General features: G+C 34.5%; 4 protein-coding genes across 6 annotated transcripts; 1 reads left to right on the top strand and 3 right to left on the bottom strand.

Moving 5' to 3' along the window:
• Nucleotides 1–618: 618 nt before the first annotated feature.
• On the bottom strand, nucleotides 619–2,394 carry LOC111792113 (protein ELF4-LIKE 4-like). Of its 2 annotated transcripts, none has more exons than XM_023673448.1 (2): nucleotides 2,068–2,394; nucleotides 619–1,272 (listed from the first exon to the last, which is right to left on the bottom strand). In XM_023673448.1, exon 2 carries the CDS (start codon nucleotides 1,233–1,235, stop codon nucleotides 891–893), a length of 345 nt encoding a protein of 114 aa, XP_023529216.1. In that variant the 5' UTR covers nucleotides 1,236–1,272; nucleotides 2,068–2,394; the 3' UTR covers nucleotides 619–890. The 2 variants fall into 2 exon arrangements, with proteins under 2 accessions (XP_023529216.1, XP_023529215.1); XM_023673447.1 differs by having other exon boundaries at nucleotides 619–1,269.
• Nucleotides 2,395–5,869: 3,475 nt separating this feature from the next.
• On the bottom strand, nucleotides 5,870–8,474 carry LOC111792200. Its single transcript, XM_023673544.1, has 10 exons — nucleotides 8,430–8,474; nucleotides 8,292–8,347; nucleotides 8,149–8,206; nucleotides 7,994–8,033; nucleotides 7,068–7,163; nucleotides 6,917–6,963; nucleotides 6,753–6,813; nucleotides 6,494–6,585; nucleotides 6,176–6,412; nucleotides 5,870–6,019 (listed from the first exon to the last, which is right to left on the bottom strand). The coding sequence occupies exons 1-10, from the start codon at nucleotides 8,472–8,474 to the stop codon at nucleotides 5,870–5,872; spliced, it is 882 nt and encodes a 293-aa protein (XP_023529312.1).
• Nucleotides 8,475–13,313: 4,839 nt separating this feature from the next.
• On the top strand, nucleotides 13,314–22,401 carry LOC111792657 (protein CTR9 homolog). Its single transcript, XM_023674205.1, has 22 exons — nucleotides 13,314–13,357; nucleotides 13,522–13,622; nucleotides 14,122–14,175; nucleotides 14,352–14,468; nucleotides 14,566–14,629; nucleotides 14,726–14,940; nucleotides 15,018–15,102; nucleotides 15,778–15,878; nucleotides 16,001–16,093; nucleotides 16,757–16,825; nucleotides 16,949–17,041; nucleotides 17,188–17,454; nucleotides 17,534–17,614; nucleotides 17,697–17,855; nucleotides 18,093–18,188; nucleotides 18,698–18,799; nucleotides 18,882–18,989; nucleotides 19,100–19,324; nucleotides 20,193–20,459; nucleotides 20,564–20,635; nucleotides 21,085–21,402; nucleotides 21,777–22,401. Exons 1-22 carry the CDS (start codon nucleotides 13,327–13,329, stop codon nucleotides 21,924–21,926), a joined length of 2,868 nt encoding a protein of 955 aa, XP_023529973.1. The 5' UTR covers nucleotides 13,314–13,326; the 3' UTR covers nucleotides 21,927–22,401.
• A 613-nt stretch (nucleotides 22,402–23,014) lies between these two features.
• On the bottom strand, nucleotides 23,015–25,690 carry LOC111792658 (growth-regulating factor 5-like). Of its 2 annotated transcripts, none has more exons than XM_023674206.1 (3): nucleotides 24,231–25,690; nucleotides 23,772–24,156; nucleotides 23,015–23,682 (listed from the first exon to the last, which is right to left on the bottom strand). In XM_023674206.1, the coding sequence occupies exons 1-3, from the start codon at nucleotides 24,412–24,414 to the stop codon at nucleotides 23,274–23,276; spliced, it is 978 nt and encodes a 325-aa protein (XP_023529974.1). In that variant the 5' UTR covers nucleotides 24,415–25,690; the 3' UTR covers nucleotides 23,015–23,273. The 2 variants fall into 2 exon arrangements, with proteins under 2 accessions (XP_023529974.1, XP_023529975.1); XM_023674207.1 differs by having other exon boundaries at nucleotides 23,015–23,679.
• Between the last annotated feature and the right edge of the window lie 286 nt (nucleotides 25,691–25,976).

Below are 25,976 nucleotides of genomic sequence, written 5' to 3'. Positions count from 1 at the left end.
CAGAGTTATCTTCCGTTTCTGTAGAACAAATATTGTCCTCTTTGTGTTTTCCCTTTTAGACTTCCCCTTACGGTTTTTCGAAAGGCATCTTCTAGGAATGTCCTCTTTGGGCTTTCTCTTTTAGGCTTCTCCCCAAGGTCTTTAAAACGCATCTTCTAGGTAGAGGCTTCCACACCCTTATAAAGAATGGTTCGTTCTCCCCCTAACCAATGTAGGATCTAACAAGCTCAATCAGGGACAGTAAATTTTTATTTTAGCAGAAACCACCAACAGAAGAGATCTGAGTTCATAAGACCCAAAACAGTAGCCTATAAGCTATAATTAGGGGCAGAAAGCTAGAACCCAGATGAGATTTTGGCCAAAAAAGTATTGATGAAAGAACTTTTGTACCATTAGGGGCAGAAATTTGTTCTTATTTATTGTTTCTTGTGTATGGTAATCATTTCTAGTCGTATTTGATAGTCAATTCACATATATCATCGATCAAAACGTTAGAATTTTGAATCTTTCACATATATCATCACTCAACAACAGATCAGAGTTTTGAATCTCTAAAAAACTAAGACAAGAAACAAGTGCTATCTAACCAAGTCTAAGCAGGTACACAGGGCATCAAAGTTGAAACCAAAACAAGAAATCAGATGAGAACTTTATGCTAATTTCGCCAAGCAGATCCACAGTTGAGAACAGCAATTAAATACAGAATTAGGACGATTATTTTTCTCTAAGCAATGCAAGGATGATTAAGAACTAAGTAAAACTAGAGAGTTAAACCATACAAGAAAGTTACAGGGAATCTATTGAAATACTAGCCTTTTTTTGACAGTGATGAGCAATGTTTTCCTTGTGTCCCACCACGCCAAAGAATGGAGAAGTAAGAATTTTGTGGCCTAGACAGCCCTGTTCCTCTTCTGGCCTGCTTTACCATCTGACTTCAAAGCTCCACTGGAATCACCTTCTGAAGAAACTTCCATGGATCTGGTGAAGGAACATGAAAGATCAGCATATAAGTCAACAACCCTCCTGATATTGTTGTTTAATTCTCGGATCAGACCCACATTTCTGTTTAGATTATCAGGGATCTTTGATTCGTGGTTTTGGTTTATCTCGCTAATCAGCAGCTTGTTTTGATCCAATATGTTTTGAACTTGAACAAAGTTCTTATGAAATGTCTGTAAAATCTTGCTATCGATCTGTGCAGTACTCCCAATCCCTGAAAATGTGTCGCCCTCCATAGTTTTACAGCTGAGAAGTCTATCAAATCAGAACCTTCTCAGCATAAGAACATGGAAGAAGAACAACAAGAAGATCATGAGTTTGTAATTCATGAATTTCTGTTTAATTTGAAATTTAAGCACATGAGACAAGAACAGTAGAAAGGAATGATGAGCACCACAATCCAGAATCGAAACAGAGGAATCAGATAAACAAAGATGGAGGGTTTATAATAATTATGTGATATTTTAATTGATTTATGATGAGATAGAGAAAAAAGCAGAAAACATTTCTATAAAAGGGAACCTTTTTTAATGTGCTCAGAGAAAACCCACTAAGGCTCAGAGTTCTAAACAGGTATTCCAAGGACCCAAAAAAACCAGTCAATGATGCAGAAATATGAGCCCATCAGGGCATCTGAATAGCGAGACACCATTATTGACCCTCTCAAACAATACTCAACCTATGAACTCATGAACACATTCAAAGAGAAACTAAATCCAAATTTCCTCAAACACATCTCGAGATTGGAAAGGATTACGAACTCTCCAAAACTCCCAAAACACGGCAAATTCATCAACAAACACAAATTCAAATCACAACCCAGAACTCAATTCATTACAAAAATCACAACGCAGAAGCCAGAATCGTCAAATTAAAACACTAATTCCAAAAGAATCACAAAATCAGAGAATAAAAAACAGCAACACCGGCAGAGAATATCAAAATCAATGTCTCAGAGAAACAGAAACACAAAAAAAAAAAAAGGAACTCCGAAGAGATTGATTATGATTAGTGATTCCTTTTATAATCGTACAAAGAGATTGAGAAAGATTAGTAAAGAGTGAGTACCTTGAAAATCTGGAACATTATATCGGGAGAGAAGAAGATACACACGGATTGAAAAATGAAGAAATGGTTCGGAAGGACGAGGAGCGCAGTATAAAGGAAGAGAGAAAAGCAAAAGGGCAAAAGGAAAGCACACAAAGAACACAGAAATCCAAACAGAAGAAAAAAGGTTCGCGGCTTCAATGGAATCTCCGAAACAAGCCCCTACCGCCCCTACCGCCCCCGCTCTCTGAATCCTTGAGAATTACAACGGAGAGAGATAGAGAGAGATAGAGATAGAGAGAGAGAGAGAGAGAGAGAGAGAGAGAGAGAGAGAGAGGTTCTTCTAGAGAGAGAAACTGAGATAGGGGAAGTGAGAGAAATGGAAAAAGAGGGAATATATAGGATTTGACAGTCACGCTTCAACCCCTCTGTCAAAAATAAATAAATAAATAAATAAATAAATAAATAATAATAATAATAATAATTTATTTCTATTTCTATCCATTTATAGAGAAATTATTCCCCACATAATGCCAATTTTATATAATTTTAAAAAATAACAATTTATCAATTTGACTCTAACTAATTAATTTAATATGTATTTTTTTTATTAAACAAATTACTTATTATTTGTCGAAAAGATAAAATATTTTATTTTTTGAATAAAAGCAAAAATTTTAATTAATTATCAATTTTTTCTTATATGTATTTGGTGGTTATTAGGATATATTTAAAATTTAAAATTTGCATTTAATTTATATTAGGAGGGATTTATATTGTTGTGACTAAGTTGGATAATTTTTTTCTTATTAAAATTATTTTTAAAGCTGTCGTCACTAATCTCAATTAGTTACGTTTTTTTTTTTAATTAATTATTTTTGCAATTTATTCGGGGAAGGGGCTACAATCCGGTGTGTTCTGGCTCAGATGCAGATCTAGGGTTGATCGGGGATTGTTGCGGGATCTGTCCACGTGGAAATTCAAATCTCTGATGGACCAGATCATGGGGCCCACTGGAAAAAGAGTTTCAAAAGCACTTTAAAATTATTTTATTCCAATTTGTAATATATTTTCCTAAATTGATACACGTCTTGAAAATTTTAATAATATCTTTAAATTTTTTAAAATAATTCAAAAGTCGTTAATAATTTATTTAAAAAATAATATTAAACCTTTTTTTTTAAATATATTAACGTTTTTTTTTTAATATTGAAGAGTATTTTTTAAATAAAATATTAACCCATTTACCTCTAAAATTAGTATTAAATGTATTTTTCACTTTTTTTTAGTTATGTTATTAAAACTTTTGAAAATTTACACCATTTTAAAAAGAACAAATTTTAAAGATATTTTTATTAATTGAGTCTTTAATTAAAGTAATTTAGAGATATATTACTATATTTAAAATATAATTGTTATGATGAAATTTCGAATGGATAGTGAGAGGAAGACGAATCATTTAGTTAGGTCTGAGAATAGGAATCTATTTGATGAAAGATTCTGGCTTGAGGCTTTGATTGCTAGTGAAAATATTTATGGATTATTGTCAAAACGTGATAAATATAAACAAATTCATTTATGTAAATATATCTAACATAAAATTGTCAATAAAGAAAATGTTATTAATCATTTATTTAATTATATAACATAATAGTTATAAAGTTCAATTTCAGATAATATTATTCTAAAAGCTATTAACTTTCCGATAAACTAAATTAAATAGATTATTTAATTAATTAATTTTACAAATATTATGCCTTTAATTGACTATGATAACATATCTGTTTTTACATTTTTACAAATGAAAATGGACCTATCAAATTTAGGTTTATATAATTTGCATAATATAAAATTTATAGTAAAATAATAAATTTAAAATATAAAAATAATTTTCTTATAAATTAGTAACTAGTGAATAATTTATTTTTAATACCATTGTTAATCCCAACACCTTTTTTAATAATTATTTAGCAAGGTAATTATTTTTTAATATAAAGGCAAATAAAATGAATTAATTATTAATTTATGAAATTTCAAATTTATTTTTAATAGAATCTTGACCTATTCTAGGAGATATTCAAATCACTTAAAAAAAAATAAAATTTATAATTTACCATATATTAAATTAACTTTTTTATTTAAAAAAAAATCAAATGAATAGAACAAGGAGATTAGAGTCTAATATTTTATTAAAAAATAATTAATTCATCTATTTGACCAAATAATCAACTACCGGTTTAAATCCATTACAAAATAAAATAATGTTTTTTTTTTTTAATTATAAATAATTATGTGGATTAGACTTTAGATTATAACGGCACTAATCATGCTTATCATCTACCTAATTAGTAATTTTCTGCAAATTTATTGGGTGTTGATGATTCGATTATAGATTCCTCGGCAACTAGAAAACGCCATTTTTCTCCTAATAAAAGTATTAATATTGACTATAAAATATTAGTTGGATTATGTTATATTTAGTCCTTATTATAAGAAATTAATCATATAATTAAACGCAATTATGTTGTGCTAAAAAAATTACAACATAATTATATAATAATGTCTCTAACTAAAATAAATAAATAATAAATCAATCTTATAAAAGTAATTTATGAGCCTAATAATCCTAGCTTTCATGGTGACAAAAAATATCTCATAGAATGAAATGAACATAATAGTCAAGTAATTAAAAAGAAAACAGATAAGCATTAAAGCCCAGAGAATATATATGCGGAGTGTATCAAACAACCATCCAAGATATGCTATTTACAGCTATGAACGAACAACTAACGAGTTAGATAACTTATACCTTTGGTCGTGAACAACTACCACAACAACGAACAAACAACCAACGATTTACTACCACAAATGACTACCTTATATTTACTACCCATGACTTTAGATATAGTACCAATGACATCCACAACGAACATTGAACAACTTGCACTTGAGAAACCACGACCAATAGACCCACGACAAGGATGAACAATAGAGACTTACTACCGTTATAGAAGAAGATAGAAGAAGAGGAAATATATAGTTGAATCCAATTGATAAATAGTATTTTGAAGTTTGAATTTTTTAAATTCGATTTGTGTTGAGTATTCAAAATTATGTGAATGATTTGTTCTTTTTTCTTTACATTTTTTAATCTAAATCTTCCATCACAAGTTTAGCATAATACTTCACCTAAATAGAATTCTGATTCTTAAATGTTATCATAATTTTGTATAAAACGATTTTAATTGGGTATAGAATTTATAATAAAATTTTAATATACAAGGACAAAGCGGAACGTTTCAAAAATAAATCTGAACATTATTCTTTTATAAAAAAATAAAATGAACAATGAAAAATAAAATAAAACTGCTAAATAAAGAGGAAAAATAAATAACAAAGAGAATAAAGTCTTAAGAATAATAATAAAAATAAAATTATTATTCGTTTCAAAGATCAACTATCGTTTATTTTATATTTTATGCAAGACAAATATTAAAATAGGAAAAGGACGACCGAAGAAAATCAACAAAAAGAATGAGAATCAGAATATTAATAGGAGAAATTTAATTGCATCACCCAGAGCATATTTATTTACATTTAATATATATATATATATATATATATATATATATATATATCCCTTGGCAGATTGATTAATTTTTTTTCCTTAATGCATGAGGATAGAATTCTCTTATGCATCGGATTCCAAGATGTTTTGAAAAACTAAACCATCTCAAAAGATAAATAAAAACTAACCCATCTTTTGTTTCGTTGTTACTCCCTCTAGAATCTTTGATAAAGAAATCACTCCCGTCAATTTCGATCATAAATCCTCGATGTTCTTCAACATGGAGTCCACATCTGGTGTTAAAACGGCGCGCTTGCTGAGCTCCCCAACAATGCAGCAACGCTTCCCTTCCACATTGATAGCTGCAAGCTCTTGTGCAAAGCCACAATCCATTCCAGAAGAAACCTGCCCGGATTTAAAATCTGATGTGAGAAGGAACACATAACCCAATAGATTTAGAACTTCCAGAAAGCTGATGCGGAGATTCCATGCTTTTAATACAAAATATTTCATCTCAAGAGACCAATCCAGTTGATAATTAAGTAGAAGAACAATACTCACATCGTATACGATGTTGCCGAGCTTTAACTTGACAGCACCACTCCTATACACAAGCAATTTACCCATGGAGCCAGAAGGAAACTCATTCAGTGTGCAAGTTTTCTGTGGAGGTTGTGAACCTTTATTTTGTTCCAAGCTGTTGGCTGCTTCCATGACTTCGGCAGTAGAAGATTGCTCTGTCACAGGCACCATAGGTGGTAATTGTAGAAAAAAGATGTTTGTTTCTTGATTATCCTCCTGCCAATCAACCATTAAGCAAAAAATTGGAAACAAAAAGAGGCTACGCTATGCTGTCATCCATCTAATCCATTGACTAACCAGTAAACCAAGATCCATTGCAGGAGTTGTTGTATTTTCATCATAGGTTCTGGATTCTGAAGCCTCTCCAAATTCATACTCGTTAAGAGAATCTATAAAGTAATACATAAAACTTAGAGCAGATAACTGATGCAGAAGATGCAGGTACACTTTTCATGGATTCAACAGGAAGACTGTCCATAAGTGATAAGAAATATGCAAAAGTACATTTCAGATTAATACAATTTTAGTTTTTATAAATAAGAACTTATAAAGATACCTGGATTTCCTGAATATGGTCTCCGTAAAGGAAGAGTTACAGGATAATAACTGTAATAATCCTGCAGTAAAATGAAATCGAATTACTAAATCGACATACTAATGTTGAAGGCCGATGCAAGAACAGGAACTGCAAAGGATTGAGGATTTGTATGTTTTACTGACCCACGGTTCTACATACTCCTTGCCTGTACTAGAGGGAAGAGTTCCATCTGCAAGATCATCTTGCAGTTTAGTGCATCGAAAACATCTCACATGTAGCAAATCAAGCAATTACATCTTGAATAGCGTAGATTTTAGTAGTTTAGTAGCGAACCTTCATTTTTTAGTTTATTTCCAGCTTTTGAAAAACCATATGTTCTTAAGGAGCTTGATGTGCCTCCAGTACCAAATGCAACTTGTGTAGGTGCCGCTGCACATTCAAATAACAGACATGCAAGAAATTGAGACATGTTAGAAGAACCTTAAACATAGTGCAAGTAGATTTCAATTGTTTGTAGGGTTCACAGAAAGTTCACCCCATTCCCCTGATATGCTATGTAGTACAGTTGGGGAAAAACCACATAATCTATAATTAATATGTTGAATCATATTATCAGACTCCACGGATCAACCTACAACTTCAATAAACTTTAGTCCAAATAGAATGGTAGAAAATCCTGTAATAGAACTGCTTTAGTCCAGATAGAAGAACTGCTTTGAGTAAAGCATATTATGTTTCTATACTCCCTCAATTTTTCATGATTTGAAAATTGCCCTCAAAGTCTTCTTAAAACATTCATGTGTTCTTATCGGTATCTGTTCAAGAAAAGGATCCTACAACAATTACCTAAGATATTTAGATCTTTAGACAAAATTTTAATCACATATATAAATAGATGTATACATTGTTACACATAAGCCAACACACACACACATATATGTATTCATTCTTATAATAAACAAAGTTTTACAAGGCTATAGGTCGCCTCGAGGTTTTTCCTCTTGAAGAGGTGAGGCAAAAACCTTGAGATGGTACAAGGGACGAGCCTCAATTTTAATTAAAAATATCATACAATACCTAAATTTCAGCAATCAAGTATTGTTGGATATAATAGTGATATAAAAATATGTAAAAGAAATCACCCCTATCAACCAAAATTCGTAAGGATATCTTTCAAATTGCTATATTATCAGTTATGAGATTGACTTCGGAACCAAAACAAAAATTAATTATAAACATGACTAATTTATGGAACTGGCCTTTTTTTCCAACTTTTTGCTTTGCCCTCTGGGTAGTTTCCTGCAATGAGACATCGAGAAATTAAAGAGATAAAAGGAGAGCAAGAATGTAATACATTCGATAATCTATATGCTCAAGAATGTGAGGAACAGAAAATAAATGAAAGCAAACATACATTGAAGCGTTTTAGTAGATCCCTGGCTTGAGCAGCATCAGCAGCCTCTGATACTTCTCTACAAAGAACAAACATACATTTTGATTGCAGCAGAAATTCGGAATAATTGGAGGTGCTACTAAATTTGAAAGTGACGTGCTTACGCTTTGACTTCAGTCTTTGGTATACGACGAGGAGGTGCTTTTGGAGCAAATTTCATCTGCAGCAGGTCATTCCATCAGATCAAAATAAAATTTTATAACTTCTCAAACAAATAGATAGATGGGAAAGCCGGAACATACCTTCCTTTGAGCAGCTGCGTTGTTTTTGGTCGGATCTTGCTCCATGGCTATTAATTTTCAAACGTTCGTCAATTCTGAAAAGACAATAACGATCAGTCACTATTAAATGTTAAATGCAAAAGTCATCTACATGTCCTGATCTCAAAATGGCACAGTCAACCTATTCAAATTGCACTGTGAATGCAACTAAGACAACGCTACAGTTAGGATAGCATCATTCATGAGGAAATATAAAGGTTCTTGATTCGTTTCCCGTATGCCACTTGAAATTGAATCCATGAACTTCACTACTTCAGCCATGCACCTTTAAGTGGACGAAATTCACCTTCATAGAACATTCGCTTCCATCACGGAAAAATATTAAATACTTCATCCGAGAAATTTTTTTCTTGAATTAAAAGTCGGGACGTTTAAACCAAAAACCGTCGTCTAATTGCATTCACATTAATCGATTTGGATCAAACAACGAACACACTCATAATCCAGGATGTTATAAGATTTCCAAAAATAAAAAAACAAGAAATCGGTAAGAGTTACACAATGTACCATTCTAACTACAAAAGAACACACTCCATTAGAGAGAAAACTGCCAAGTTATTTTAGCCTTACTATCTTGGACGGATCAAATGTAGCAACACCAATTGGTAAATATGGAGATCATCAAATCACAAACTAGATGCCACATTGATGGAAAATTCAACATGCATACAGGATTGAGCAACACAGTCGTTACAAATGGAACAAACGCATTACCGAAAAACAGAGCAATATCGAGCGAGATATTGGATCAGTGATCGAACTTTGACGATCAAATGCACGGCCAGTAGAAAAGAAAAGGCAAAAACAATTATTTACAGCGTGATGTGCCGGCGATATCCAGTAAAAGAAACAGGGAAGAGAGCAGAAGAAAAATGGCGGCAGAAGCTTTCACCTGTTCTGAGAGTGAATGAGACGCGCCGGAAGTTCGCAACTGCAATTTTACGTGACGGAGGTTGCCGCCCACGGCAATAACTACTTATATACTTTATTATCAAGAAACCTATAAATAATATAATAAATATTATCTAAAATATATAAACTATTTTTAAATTATTTATCATTTTTTTAAATATTCCTAAATTTTATTTACTTTTTATTATACCTTAAAAAAAAAATCTCATTTTTTATTCTCTCTCAATTATATTCCAAGAAACACATGATTCTCTTTTAGGTAGGCCTTCAAGGGAGAAGGAAGACTGGAATGTCAATAGTCATCTATTATTGAATTCACCTCGTAGACCCTGAAAGGAGAAGAAGACTGGAATGCCAACAACTGCTGTTATTGAATTCACCCATATCCCATTTTTAGAATGTCCAGTGCCAAAGTCAGTGAGTGGCCAATCTTCCTACAATATAAAACAAATTAAAAAAAAAATACATGGACGAGAAAATAGATTTTTTTTTTTGTTTATTTTTCTCCATATTTATATATTAATAATAACAATCAAATTACAAAAATAAAAATAATATTTGAAACTAATGCTTTTATACTAAAGTCTTTTAAATGTAAATTTGTTTTACAAATTTAATATCTCGAAATTAGATGTCTAACCTTTTAAAGAATTGTTTCGAGATCTTCAAATAAAAAAATAAAAAAATAAAAAAATAATAAAAATTTAATTTTGAAATCTAGACGTTTTTATTATAGATATATGAAGGGATAAAAATCAATATAAACAATTTGTTAACAGATAAATATATATATATATATATATATATATATATATATATATATATATATATATTTATTTATTTTTTTTTGTGTGGAAGGCCAATAGAGGGAATTGGTAAAAGAGGCCGTTAAGATTGTAATTGAACGTATTAATTGTGCCCTATGATCAAAATTTGGTGAATCAGGCGAGATTTTACTCCCGGAGAAAGAAGAGAACAGAGTTGGAAAATAGAAACAGAGGCTCCGAGGTTTTCCGGCGAACAATTCTGGGGTTTTCTCCCACTCCTCCGCTTCTCCTGCTTTGGCGTTTCGAAGGAAAACCATGGCTTGTGTGTACATACCGGTGCAGAACTCGGAGGAGGAGGTCAGGGTAGCTCTCGATCAACTCCCCAGGGATGCTTCTGACATTCTCGACATACTCAAGGCCGAGCAAGCTCCGTTAGATCTCTGGCTAATCATTGCGGTTTGTTCTACTCTCTAATGTTAAAATGCTATGCGCCTTTATGCTCGATTTCCGTTCCTGTCGTTCGCTTATATTGCTGTCTTATTGATTCGTTTTGGTCTCGGTCTCATTTTAGGATACCTAATTTCGAAATTTTTGAGTAATTGGAGTATGTGTGGATGAATTTGGTGCATTATTATGCTCGTGTCTTTCTAATAATTACTGACCGATGAGGCGGCGGCGACCGAAATTTCTATGTGTGTGTGTGTTCTTTCTATTTTTGCGGATATTTTTGTGTTATGAGCTCTTGGTGGTACAGATATGTATGAGCATTGCCTATTCGAATGTAGCTTTTACTTGCCAAAAGGTTATTCTCGATCATATATAGTCTTCTTGGTCAATATATTGGAGGGTTTATTAACTTCACCTCACCAGGTTTTCTTTGATTTCTTGAATCTGCAGCTTAAGCAACATTATACACTGTACTCTTTCAGTTTGTTTGTTCCACCAACTACCAATGTGTTGGCTTCATTTCCATAGTTCCTAAGTTTATGATTCTCTTTTCCTGTGGAATATTTGAATTTCTGAGCATATCTTGCATTTCCTAGGATGTATTTAGTTTTAGTTTAAAACTAATGGCATTCTCCTCCTCTGTTTTGTTACGCCTCAAGGATGAGGCTATAATGAGAAAATTGTTACTTTGAGATCAATTATAACTTGACTATCAAACCGAGAAGTTTATTCTTTATAAATATATATTATTTTCTGAGTATATGTTTCTTGCTTTTATCATGTATGATACCCATGTCTGAGTTTCCATTTACCATTCCTTTCACACATTCCAGAGGGAATACTTCAAGCAAGGGAAACTGGANCAACTTTTGTAAATTTGTAATTGTTGCAGAAATTGATGAGTATTATGCTGACGTTAGATATGAAAGAATTGCAATCTTAAATGCCTTGGGTGCTTACTACAGCCATCTTGGAAAAATTGAGACAAAACAACGAGAAAAAGAAGAACATTTCATTTTGGCTACACAATATTACAATAAAGCATCAAGAATTGATATGCATGAACCTTCAACTTGGGTTGGAAAAGGTAAACTTTCAAACTAAAAATTTTGTGTTAAGTTTAATTTTATAATTAAACACAATTGGTAGTTTTTTGCTATCTGTTTTAAACTGCTTTTGAACTTCCTTTGTTTATGTCTTTTTTATTATTCTTTGAGCATGCTTGGAATTCAAATGCCTGAAATTTCACAGGTCAGCTTTTATTGACCAAAGGGGAAGTAGAACAGGCATTTGCTGCATTCAAAATTGTTTTAGATGGAGATCGTGACAATGTTCCTGCTCTTCTAGGTCAGGTACGAGCAAAATCTTTCACTTGACTCATCAATTAACTGATCTTTGGTAACTTGAGATCATGAGAAAGAAGATGCCGTCTAGATGACAACCTTTTTGACCCTTGATTATAAATGAATTCTTTTACTGCTCCTTGATGTTTGAGTGTTTTTTCAGCGGCACTATTATATAGAGTCCCGTGCAGATGGAATGCATCTGCATGTCTATTTTATCTGATAGTTGGAAGTGGTTGAATGTTAATTGCCTAATATTGTACTGTAATATATCTTATACACCTTTTCAAAGTGCACATTGAATAAGTCTATTCTATCTGTTGTGCCTGATGAGGTTATGTGCTTCACCCTGGTCTCATCAATCTGATGTAGAATTATTATTGTTACAGCATATTTAACAATGTATAGAAACTTAGTTGAGGTCTGAACCAATTATTTAAACAAGACTGAGGGTGGATGTATTGGTTGATGTATTCTTCTCCCCTTAACATCTTCGGTGTATCTGCAGGCATGTGTTGAATTCAACCGTGGACATTTTTCTGAATCACTAGAGCTATACAAGGTCAGTTACCTTTTCCTGTCTAACAACAAGTGACCTTTGAATCTGCTTTGTTATCATTTATGCTTGGTGGGAACCAACTTGCTCTCTTCCTTGATTAATTAATTTCATTAAAAGATATAAATGTCTCGAGCCAATTTGGTGATGTCTTTGCACTTGTAACTTGAATTTGCAAACAGAGGGCCTTGCAAGTGTATCCTGATTGCCCTGCTGCTGTGAGACTTGGCATAGGCCTGTGCCGCTATCAATTGAAACAATATGGAAAGGCTAAGCAAGCATTTGAGAGAGTTTTACAGGCTAGTGATATTCGTTTCCAATCATCCATTAAATTTATGCAAACTTACCTGCTTGAAGTTGATGTTGGCTTAATATTTCTTAAGTCTACACTTGCAGTTGGATCCAGAAAACGTGGAGGCTCTTGTTGCTCTGGCAATCATTGATCTGAACACAAATGACGGTAGGTTTCATCATGGTGTTCTTTCCTTCTCATGGAANTTTATTCTTTATAAATATATATTATTTTCTGAGTATATGTTTCTTGCTTTTATCATGTATGATACCCATGTCTGAGTTTCCATTTACCATTCCTTTCACACATTCCAGAGGGAATACTTCAAGCAAGGGAAACTGGAACAGTTCCGCCAAATTCTGGAGGAAGGGTCTAGTCCAGGTATTATTATTAGCTTCTTTTCAAATGTTGGACTTTTTAGATTATTTTTAATTTACTCTCTGAGTAAATTGAATACCTTAATCAGTTGATACTACTTGAACTACTTGAATAGAATAAACAAGCTCACATTACCCCCCCCCNTAAAGCATCAAGAATTGATATGCATGAACCTTCAACTTGGGTTGGAAAAGGTAAACTTTCAAACTAAAAATTTTGTGTTAAGTTTAATTTTATAATTAAACACAATTGGTAGTTTTTTGCTATCTGTTTTAAACTGCTTTTGAACTTCCTTTGTTTATGTCTTTTTTATTATTCTTTGAGCATGCTTGGAATTCAAATGCCTGAAATTTCACAGGTCAGCTTTTATTGACCAAAGGGGAAGTAGAACAGGCATTTGCTGCATTCAAAATTGTTTTAGATGGAGATCGTGACAATGTTCCTGCTCTTCTAGGTCAGGTACGAGCAAAATCTTTCACTTGACTCATCAATTAACTGATCTTTGGTAACTTGAGATCATGAGAAAGAAGATGCCGTCTAGATGACAACCTTTTTGACCCTTGATTATAAATGAATTCTTTTACTGCTCCTTGATGTTTGAGTGTTTTTTCAGCGGCACTATTATATAGAGTCCCGTGCAGATGGAATGCATCTGCATGTCTATTTTATCTGATAGTTGGAAGTGGTTGAATGTTAATTGCCTAATATTGTACTGTAATATATCTTATACACCTTTTCAAAGTGCACATTGAATAAGTCTATTCTATCTGTTGTGCCTGATGAGGTTATGTGCTTCACCCTGGTCTCATCAATCTGATGTAGAATTATTATTGTTACAGCATATTTAACAATGTATAGAAACTTAGTTGAGGTCTGAACCAATTATTTAAACAAGACTGAGGGTGGATGTATTGGTTGATGTATTCTTCTCCCCTTAACATCTTCGGTGTATCTGCAGGCATGTGTTGAATTCAACCGTGGACATTTTTCTGAATCACTAGAGCTATACAAGGTCAGTTACCTTTTCCTGTCTAACAACAAGTGACCTTTGAATCTGCTTTGTTATCATTTATGCTTGGTGGGAACCAACTTGCTCTCTTCCTTGATTAATTAATTTCATTAAAAGATATAAATGTCTCGAGCCAATTTGGTGATGTCTTTGCACTTGTAACTTGAATTTGCAAACAGAGGGCCTTGCAAGTGTATCCTGATTGCCCTGCTGCTGTGAGACTTGGCATAGGCCTGTGCCGCTATCAATTGAAACAATATGGAAAGGCTAAGCAAGCATTTGAGAGAGTTTTACAGGCTAGTGATATTCGTTTCCAATCATCCATTAAATTTATGCAAACTTACCTGCTTGAAGTTGATGTTGGCTTAATATTTCTTAAGTCTACACTTGCAGTTGGATCCAGAAAACGTGGAGGCTCTTGTTGCTCTGGCAATCATTGATCTGAACACAAATGACGGTAGGTTTCATCATGGTGTTCTTTCCTTCTCATGGAAATTATTTTTGCTAGGTTATATTTGAGTGATTCAATTGTTGTGTCTGTTCACCATGGCAGCTGGTCGAATCAGAAATGGGATGGAAAAGATGCAGAGGGCATTTGAAGTATACCCTTTTTGTGCAATGGCTCTGAATTACTTGGCAAATCACTTTTTCTTTACTGGTCAACACTTTTTGGTGGAGCAATTGACTGAAACTGCGCTTGCCATTACCAACCATGGACCTACAAAATCTCATTCCTTCTACAATCTTGCTCGGTCTTACCATAGCAAGGTATGATAGCTTTCTTGATCTCATGACGTTAAGAAATGGAGAAGAAGATTATTATACTGATGGTAGAATGTCTGTAGGGAGACTATGAGAAAGCTGGCTTGTACTACATGGCATCTGCAAAGGAAGCTAATAAACCTCGCGAGTTTGTATTTCCTTATTATGGCAAGTTTGTTTCCCTATTTTTCCTTCTGCCTTTACCAACAGTTTCTTTTGGGTATGTTTGGATAGTTCTAGTTCAGCAAATGACAAATCATTTTTTCCCGCAACTTTTCCCCCCTCTCCTCTCTCCCTTGCAAGCTCTTAGGTACTTTAACATGCTGCTGCTTTTGAAGCTCTAATATATTAGCTATCTTAACTAATGTTTAAACAAGGGTGCTTTGGCAATAAATTCTCTATTCTTTGAAGTAATAAAAAATACGTTCCATAAACCCTTATTTCTCTATAAATTCTCTTTCAAAAGCTCTAATTCTTAAATTTTCAATTATCTTATTAGTCATAACAATTTAGTTTTTCATGTATAAAAAATTATTTATATTTTTCTATTTTGGGTGCTTTGTGCCCCAGTCCCAAGGGCTTACACTTTTGTAATAATGACCAGGAAGTGTAGTCTTTAGATGACCAACTTCTTACTTTCTTGGAGTGTTTCCTCTTTTTCCCTTGTATTTACTGCATACATACTTATAATATAGTTCAAAGGCATTTCAATGGCATACGATTGTTTGATAAAAGAGCAATTTATTTAAGTGATAACAGCCTTTTCCTATTTTGTTTGATGCTGTTACCATGGCGTTTTGAGGTTGAATTCTAGATTTCAGGTATTTTGTCTCATTGGTATAGGGTTGGGTCAAGTTCAACTGAAGATGGGAGATCTTAGAAGTGCATTGTCAAATTTTGAGAAGGTTTTGGACGTATGTCCGGACAATTGTGATACACTGAAAGTGAGTGAGTTGAAATTAAAAGATATTAGATTCGTGTTTCATTACTTGCATGTCCTTGCTTTTTTTTTTTCTAGCATTTTTCATTGTTTTGTCTTATTAATTGAGTAACTGGTTTGATGTAGGTACTTGGTCATATTTATGTTCAGCTTGGACAGGCTGACAAGGCCCAGGAGACTTTAAGGAAAGCTACAAAAATTGATCCACGTGATGCACAGGTAGACCTTAAGTTGGTGGAATTGGGAGACTTTATAATGTCTTTATGTTGCAAGTTGGCATCTCCAACTCTTAATGTCGGACTTGTTTATTTGTTCACGGTCCTTAATTGTGCCTTGGTACTAAGGCCTAATTTTATCAATATTACTTTACATAGCTGTGAAACTTAAGACGGTAAATGTTCCCTCAACACTTCTTTTAGTGCCTTGGTATTGACAGATTATTTCTTTCACAAGCTTGTGTTGAGTTTTCACGGTTAGTCATGGTATTTGACTTATGGCCATTGGAGTACTGGTCTTCTTTGAAGTATTAGTAAGTAAGAAGTATGATAATCTATCAGCCAAAAGATGATGTCTATAGAAGATTTGGCTCCAACTGACATTAAGCCTGGTACATGTTCAATTAGATTTGTGTATTCTTGATATCAGCAAGCATTCATTTGTGCGAACGCTCAATATTCCATTTTCCTTTAAGATGACCATCTTGAACGTTTTACATTTTGCATTACTTTTTATAGGAGGTCTAGGACAAGCATCCAATTTCTCTGCTTCCTGGTGAAGCAAGTACAATTAAGACATTCATATGCAACCTTCCCCATATTATGGGCTTGCTTCTGTTCAGTTTTCACTACATGTAATGTAATGCAGAATTAAATTGCATTGCAGGCCTTTTTAGATCTTGGAGAATTGTTGATTTCAACTGATGAAGGAGCTGCTTTGGATGCCTTTAAGACTGTAGGGTTTTTTTTTTTGTTTACTTTGCAATTAGATTCTCTATATGATCGGCAATTACTTTCTAGCTAGTTATTTCTTATTGGCATAGTCTAAAATTTGTTTTGACATCGAGTGTTATAACAGGCTAGCAATCTCTTAAAAAAGGGAGGTCAAGAAGTACATATTGAAGTGCTCAACAATCTTGGGGTTCTTCACTTTGAAAGAGAAGAGTTTGAGGTTTGTATGGTCTAATGTTGCAAGTTGGGTTCTTCACTTTGAAAGAGAAGAGTTTGAGTTTATTGATTACATTGAAGTTTATTCTGCGTCAAGTTGTCAAATTTTGTCCTCTTTCTTTTAATTTTCTCATTTCCTATTTTTGTCAGCTTGCTGAAAGAATTTTTAAGGAGGCTTTAGGTGATGGGATTTGGCTAGATTTTATTGATGGTAAAGAGAGATGCCCTACTATTGACGCAAGTGCGTCCGTTCTTCAATACAAGGACATGGAATTATTTTATCGACTGGAGAGGGAAGGTCGTTCAATCGTACTACCATGGAAGAAAGTCACAACTCTATTTAATCTGGCTCGATTGTTAGAGCAGTTGCATAACATTGAAGTTGCAAGTGTACTCTATCGCTTGATTTTGTTTAAAGTAAGTGTTTGTACTTTATTAGTTGCTCTTTGGAGTTCCTTATTGCACTTTGCTTTTAACACCTCTTTCCTTGTGACAGTATCCAGACTATGTAGATGCTTACCTGAGGCTTGCGTCCATTGCAAAAGCTAGAAACTATGTTCAACTAAGCATTGAATTGGTTTGTTAGCTCTTCCACCCGTATTTTTCTATTTATATCTTGAAATCAATCTTGTATTGTCAATAATGTTTTTCTTTCGTAGGTTAATGATGCTCTGAAAGTGAACGAGAAGTGCTCAAATGCCTTGTCTATGCTAGGCGAGCTTGAGTTAAAAAATGATGACTGGGTTAGGGCAAAAGAAACTTTCCGGGCTGCAGGTGAAGCCACTGATGGAAAGGATTCTTATGCGACTCTTTCTTTGGTGGGTTACTTTTCACTGTGCACATTCATTTTAGTTCTTGTGAAGTATTACTATCCTTATTCTAAGGAATGTATTGTTTCTGTATACGTCAAATGAGCGATATTTCTGTAAATCATATTTGCATAACACCTCTTATTTGTTAATTATATTCTCAAATTTCTTTTCTCCACTATTATCTGTATCTACCATTCAAACATCGTTTTTATTTTCTTTAATTTTTCTTTTAACCTTGGCCAGGGAAACTGGAACTACTTTGCTGCACTTCGAAATGAGAAAAGAAATCCCAAGTTGGAGGCTACCCATTTGGAAAAATCTAAAGAACTATATACAAGGGTATGTTTTCAGTTTTCTTTCTTTTCTCTTATCCTCCCTATCTCGCTCTTCATTTTGTTAATTAGGTTCTATTGATTGCTTCAATATCCACACATGGTCAAACGTTTCTACTGGCATTCAGATTAAATTCAAGTAATTTTGGTCTGTCAAAGTTGATGGAATGAAGTTCATGTATCTTTTATCATATACTGCAATGTTTTTGATTAAAAGACTCATTTAATGCACTTGTTTAAATGGATGATGATGAATGTATTATTTTCTATTAAAAAGAGCGTGTGCAATATTATATTAAAAAGATCTTAAAAATGTTCTTTTTGTATGAGTTTTTTGATGCCCTAATTTTAATGGATAAAGAAGTTAAACTACTTCATAAATTAATGTTGATTATTCAGTAGGCATCTCGTATTCAGTGGCCTATGTTCAATCTTCTGGGTTTTCTTCATTGTAAATTGTGGAAATTGTCTTTAATCTTGCAGTTTAATGGTTGGTATTTGTTTTTAATTGAGCAGGTTCTGGTACAACATCCTGCTAATTTGTATGCCGCTAATGGAGCTGGGGTCATCCTGGCTGAAAAAGGTCAATTTGATGTTTCGAAAGATATTTTTACACAAGTGAGCACTTGTATTCTTTTAAAACCTGTATCTTGTAGAATTATGGTTATTTGCACCTTTTGCTAACTTTCAGTTGTTGTAGGTTCAAGAAGCTGCAAGTGGGAACATTTTTGTCCAGATGCCAGATGTGTGGATCAATTTGGCACATGTCTATTTTGCTCAAGGAAACTTTTCACTAGCTGTGAAAATGGTATATACTTATATCTTGTTCGCTGAAAAATTATAGGTGTCCTCATCTTACTAACAAAAAGTTCTTTTCATTATTGCATCCATGAATTAATGCCAATTGTTATCTTGCAGTATCAAAATTGCTTGCGGAAGTTTTATTACAATACAGATTATCAAATTCTTCTCTATCTAGCTCGTACATTTTATGAAGCTGAACAGTGGCAAGACTGCAAAAAGACCCTACTGAGAGCTATCCACTTGGCACCCTCAAATTATACTTTAAGATTTGATGCTGGTGTAGCAATGCAGAAGTTTTCAGCTTCAACACTACAAAAGACAAAAAGGACAGCAGATGAGGTTGTTTCTCGATACTTTTGGCCTAAATATTTATTGCTGTTAAATATCTGTGGAGACATTTCTTCATTTCTATAAGGTCTGAAGTCATTAATAAGTCAACCCTGGATTGCTCATCATTCCCTCAAGTTTTGGCATATTAGTTTAAATTACTATCAGTTTGATGAAAAAACAGATGTTTCAAGATGTCATAATGGAGTTGGCTCATTCTTCTTTTTAGTACTGTTCCTTCTCCTTTTTTCATTTTTTTTTTTTTGGACGTGGACAGGACAGTCCAGAAACATTTTCTTTTATAAGACATGAGAAAATATTTCATCAATGCCTATAGGGCTAGAGCGGGGAATAAGACATTCCTAGCTTTAATATTCGGAGACTGGACTTGATCTGAATTTACTCTGAAGCTTTGTGAATCTGAATAATCAATTTATTACCTGTTAGTTTCTTCAAACTTGATGATGAAAACAATCCGTCCATAGCTATCCAAAAGAAAGGAATCAACACTCAGAAAGATGATCAAACGTTCTGGTCTTATCAGCAGTCAGATATTAGGATTTGTTATACTTCAACCAAACATTATGATTTGTTTTACTTCAATGTAAAGATGGCGATACCTGTTAGGGAACAGGATTTTAACCCTGGTTTTCTGCATAATCATCCTTGGTCAATTTTTGGGTTGGCATATCATTTATTTAGCTCCTAGCGTCTCAGGTATAATTGAGTTGTAAAACCATGGAAATTATGAATTTATCTATAATAACCTTTAGATCACAAATTAAATCACTCCATTATGCTTTTTCAATCTTTTACCCCACGTCTCCTCTTTTGCATGGCTATTGCATTAATTGTTTTTTGCCCCAATGAAATCTATTAGGTGCGTTCAACAGTAGTGGAGCTGGAAAATGCTGTTCGTGTTTTTAGTCAGTTATCTGCTGCCTCCAACCTCCACTTTCATGGGTTTGATGAGAAGAAGATTGATACTCATGTGTGTTACTGCAAGCACTTGCTGGAAGCTGCTGGAGTTCACCTCAAAGCAGCAGAACATGAAGAGCAGCAGATCCGTCAAAGACAAGAACTAGCACGACAAGTTGCATTTGCCGAGGATGCCCGTCGAAAAGCAGACGAACAAAGGAAATTTCAAGTACAGAGTTGTTTTTTATCATTATTATATTTAACCTTTTTTCAAAAAAGAGAATTAGTTATAGTGAGTGATGAATTTTTATCTGATATTATTTGCTAAAACAGCTGGAGAGGAGAAAACTGGAAGATGAGGAAAAGCGGATGATGCAACAGGAGCAGCATTTTAAACGTGTGAAGGTAATTATTTTGAATTATATTGTTTCTGTGAGTATTTCAATTATAATGTCGCAGAACTTTAGAATTGTGGAACACGTGAAGAGAAATTAAAAAGGCATGCATTTCGAGCACCTGCATTCTATTGGTAATGGAGGGTATTGAAGGAATTTTGTTCAGACACTCGTCATTTATTTACTTATCATGTCAGAGTAGGATTTATGGTTTCATACAAAGTTAAGTGATTTAGAGGGGAAGGTGAAACATTTTATCTTTTCTAGTGTGTAATATTTTAGAGAAATCCCCTTTATTCATTAGAGCAGGGTTTTAAGCTTGAGTTTGCGTATGCACTTTAGTGGTGCTGAGTAATGCACACTTTCTGTTAATAGAAGTTGATGTCGTGTCTGTTGCATGCTATTTGGATGACTATCTTTTACTTGATACCTCGAGTAGCTCATTTAATTTTCCTCCAGGAGCAATGGAAGAGCACCACACCTGCTAAACGAAGAGAAAGGTCAGAGATTGATGACGATGAAGCTGGTAATAGTGAGAAGAGGAGAAGGAAAGGTGGAAAGAGGAGAAAGAAAGACAGGAAGGGGAAATCGCATTATGAGACAGAGGAGGCTGATAATGATATGATGGATGATCAAGAACTAGACAATGAGGATAATAACATAAGTTATAGGGAGTCCCACAGCCAAATGAATGATCAGGACGATGATGTAGAAGGGAATGATCAGGATGCTCTTGCTGAAGCTGGGCTTGAAGATTCTGATGCTGAGGATGAAGCGGTAATATCTTTTTACTACCTCGATATTATCTTTGAGACAAGATTGGCATCTCTGATCTGAACTCAAGTAGATTCTCTTGATACTGCCTCTTGCTATAAATTATTGCATCTAATTTTGAGTCTACGACGTGTTCATTTTAATGAAGTATTTGAATCTCTACGAGTCTCTTCATGATCATGATTTAGAGTCAATTTACTCCGTTCACCTGTCCTTTCTAAATCTATTGGTCGGCTATTGTTAAGGTTGAATTACTAATCAGTGTAACTGTCATTCTCTATTCTTCCAAAGTGGTTTTTCTTTTTGTATATTATACACCTTTTTGGGTATTTTGTTGGATTAGTTTGGGTCATTTAGTTAATTTTTGGTCTTTGAAGTTGCAGGGTGTACCTTCATCCAATGCAGGCCGACGAAGGGCCACATGGTCGGAATCGGAAGACGATGAGCCTATGCACACGCAGGGAAAGTCCAGACTTGAAAGAGAAAACTCCGCTGGACTAGAGGGTAGTGATGGAGAAATCAAATGAGATGGCAGTAATCCAAACAATATGTGCCTTTATTAACTCTCGAACTTGGTTCGGCAAAGATATTAAAATCGGGTTCTACCACCAACTTCCCTCAAGTTAAGGTGAAATGCAGCAGCTTGACGGATTATTACCACACCTACATTGGCTGCTTCTGTTGCCCAGTGTCCCGAGGCATCAATGTCTTACCTAAACTTTTAATGATATTACGGCCAGAAGAAGAGTAAATTTTAGAATGTTTTTCTCTTTACATCTGATAGGCTCTCAACATAGTAAAATTTGTTTTGTATTCATATGGTTAGAGGTTCTATTAGAACTGCAATTTAGAGAGTCGGACTGATAAATTGCTTCAGGGATTAATACATTATTAGAATAATGAAACTGTATTTTCACTTTTATCATGTAAAATTTACCGGTGATTAATTAGAAGAATAGATGGATTTTCATTTTGTGCAACAGGATATTAAAGATTTTCGAAGGTTGTCTCCCAACTTGATCTTTATTTATTGCTAATAAATGCAACTGAAGCCAATCTTTATCCCTAATGTTGGAATCTTCAGGGACGCGTTGTTTTATGTGCCGACAACACCCATTCTGCTGCAACTCTGGATTTTCATTATATCGATGACAGGTCAGTGGAAGAATTGATGAGCATTGTCTACTTTTTCTTGCAATGCTTTACAAAATATATTTTGTTTAAATATGGAAACGTTCCTATTTGTGTGTCAACCATTGATGATGGGCAGTAAAACTATTGATGTTGAAAGTTACAACTGTTATCATTTTGGCATCTTTATTTTTCCTCTTTCTAACCAGCAGATTGTCTATTTTTTTCCCTCTATATGGAAAATAGTAATTGCTGGAAAAGGTGGAACAAATGAAGTTGAAGGTTGAGGAAGAAGTTGGGGGAAGTTGAACTTGATATCATCTTCCCTTCAATTGATTTAATCAGGTAGACTGATTTTTTTTAGTATACAAAAGGTTGAAATAGCGTACTTTAAATGTGCATATTGATCCATTCCGTCCAAATCAGTGGAAGTAGATTTGATTTCCATGCCTATGCAGTGTCCAAGGGATCAAAACCCTTCAAGTAAGAAATGATGTAGAAAAGTCTACACTAGAATAAAAAACGATGGAACATTCGTTTAATAAACAACCCATGGCCCAATTGAACCCCACCCTACATAAGAAAAAAGATGGGATGAAGCTCAGCCGAAAGTACATCCTAGGAAACCAAATAAAATTCAATAAGGAACAACTGGGGTCACCCTGGAGATCAGGCACAGGAACAAACCAACTTTGGAGAAAAGGAAAAAAAAAAAAAAAAAGGGAGTTCGGGGCCAGGTTTCATTATGGGTTGTTGAATCCGAAAATGGGGAAGTCGTTGGAAGTGGTGGGAATCGAAGTTGAGGGCCGAATGGTGGAAACTGAGCCAGTATTTGATGATTTATCTTCGAAATCAAGCCGTGATCCTCTCTCTTTTGGAGGCCATTCATCGAAGAATCGATGAACTGTCTTCTGTGATTCATCTCTCTTTTGTTGCTTCAAAGGGTCTGTGAGGCTCTGGTGAAGCTGATAGCAGGACTGATCATTCTGCAAAGAAGAGCAGTTATTCTGTTTTGGGTATAGAGAAGAACAACTCATCGTTAGTGGTGTCAGTTGCAGAGAATCGGCTCTTGCAGCACTTTCAGATGGTTCTTGTGAGAAGAAGGCATACTCATCTACTTTCTCTTTTAGCCCATAAGTATCCCTACTTCTTCTTGTTAATAACAGAAGATGGACAAAAGTCAGAATCTCAATACTAAATATTAATCTTCAACTCCAAAGAGAGTAGAATAATCTACAAACCTGTAATCTGGGTTTCTGTCCGAGTAAGAACCAGATTCCAGAAGCAAGAGGGTATTAGTGTCTTGGGGTGATAGGCCATTCCCATTAGAAGTTGAAGATATTTGATGAGCGGGGAAGGGCCGATAGGAGAGTAAGGATGAATTGTTGGTTAGGGAAGAAAACGCTGGATTTGAAAGGCGGTTAATATCATTTGTTGCTGTCGTTTTCAAAACATCCACAGGCTTTCTTGAACGATTTTTGCCTCTATGCATGTGCCTCTCACAGTACTTCGAATCTGGATACGCCTCTTTTGAGCATCTCCACTTTTTCCCATCAGTTCTTCTGCACCTCCCTGGTTCTGGGTCTATCTTCCTCCCTAAACTCATTTGCAAATAGTTCCACCCTACTGCATGAAACAGAAACATTTCTGAGAGACAAAGAGAGAGAATGGGAGAGGGAGATAGAGAGATATTTATTTACCATGTTGAGGATGGTGGGGGAAAAGCTTAGAAGTGAAAGGAGAGTCCAAGGTACTTCTTTTAATACTGAAGAGGAGATCAGGAGGTATAGGAATGCCGGAAACCATGTATTTGAAGATGAGAGCTTGATGTTCAAGCTCCTGCCACTGAGCTGAGGTGAAGGGAAACATACTTCTGGTGCACATACTTGAAATAGATAAAAATAAGTCTATTTATCAGTTGAGAGAAACAACAAAGAACTTCAAATCGCAAGCAAGACAGAGCTCCAGGGAGATGATAAAAAACCAGGTCAGGGAGTGGGAGGCTCCTCTGTTTAGATTATTACTAGAGCCCTCTGAGTATCGTGTATGCCCTGAACTGTATATTTATTTCAGAGACCATTTGGGTTGCAGAGTCTTCAGCAATTGATAAACTAATGGTTCTGATTATGGTGCTGCATGCCCACCTCTCCCTCTCTCTTCTTGCCTGTTCAAGTGTTCATATTATGACTGCATCTCTCTGTAACTTCTGGTTGAGGAGGGAAACTGGCCTTTTTTTTGCAGCTCTTGTCTCTGACATCTCTACAGAAACCCACAAACGAAAGCAAGGGGAAATAAATAGCAGTGTAAATACAGATTTAAGAGAATTTATTATAAAATGTGACACAAAAGAGTTGGTGTCAGAAGCCAATGCCTGAGAAGAAGAAATTTTTTTGTTTGTTTGTACGGTACGAGCTTTTACTGTCTGCTTCCAACTCTTTTACTTTTCCTCAGGATTTTGCAGACTTCCTCCCGGCAACCCCCACTTACCCATTTGGCCTTTTTGCAATTTCAAAAATTGTAAAAAATGAGCGATTCAGCAGCTCAGGAAGAAGGGGTCTTTTAAGTTCTGATCAAAACAGAAAATACACCCCTCTTTTTATCCTTTTCCTTCTGAGTTTCAGGCTGATACTGAAATTGCTTTGTTTTATTTCCCAACTGCTTGCTTTGCTGTGCTCTGTGCCTTCCACTTTACAGTTTACTACAGAAGTATTTTACCTTTTGGCTTGCTGCTCTTCTAATCTCTTTAACTCTACTGCTCAGTTCTTTATACATCTCTCTTTAGTTTTCTATTAGCTGATTAGGGATTGATTCTTATAACACTTTAGAAGAGTAGTTTTGGATCGTTAAAGGAAAAGAGTAGAAACATGTATGTATGTGACCTGTGCTTTGGTTGGTACTGTTTAGAAGATTTGTAGAAGTAAATGCCATAGCTGGGGAAGCTGGGGAGGCGAGTTTTTTAAGCGGTGAGTCGAACAACATTGTAGTAGTAGGAGCTCGAACTTACCTTCTTGGTCTAATATCATGTTAAATTACCCGAAACCTTATTCGATACTCTTAGATTAGGATGAATTAGAATCATAAATTTGAGGTGGAAGGTTGGGTTGAGAAATGGGAGGCAAGGAGTGGATTTGGATAGATTTGGGTTTTGTTTGGAAGAAAGTTAAATGTGTTCGGATGGTTGTGTTCCAGGTTTGGCATTTGTTGAGAGAGATGGTGCTCCAGCTCAGTTGTTATTTGAATCTGAATGAATGGCTGATTCAACCACATGCATAGCTTTTCAGGTACAAACAAAGGGACCCCTCTCGAAAAACTTTGACAGGCTTACTTTTCCTGTTAAAAATAACTTCCCTTTTTCTATTTTACTTTTTCATCTTTCTTTGTTGGATTACTTGCATTATATCTCTGAAAAAATTTATAAAAACTACCTTTTTTGAAGTTTTTTCAAT

Source organism: Cucurbita pepo, chromosome LG04 (assembly GCF_002806865.2).
Source record: "Cucurbita pepo subsp. pepo cultivar mu-cu-16 chromosome LG04, ASM280686v2, whole genome shotgun sequence".
In the NCBI taxonomy this organism is placed as follows: domain Eukaryota; kingdom Viridiplantae; phylum Streptophyta; class Magnoliopsida; order Cucurbitales; family Cucurbitaceae; genus Cucurbita; species Cucurbita pepo.
This window is presented reverse-complemented; position numbering and strand designations above follow the sequence as displayed.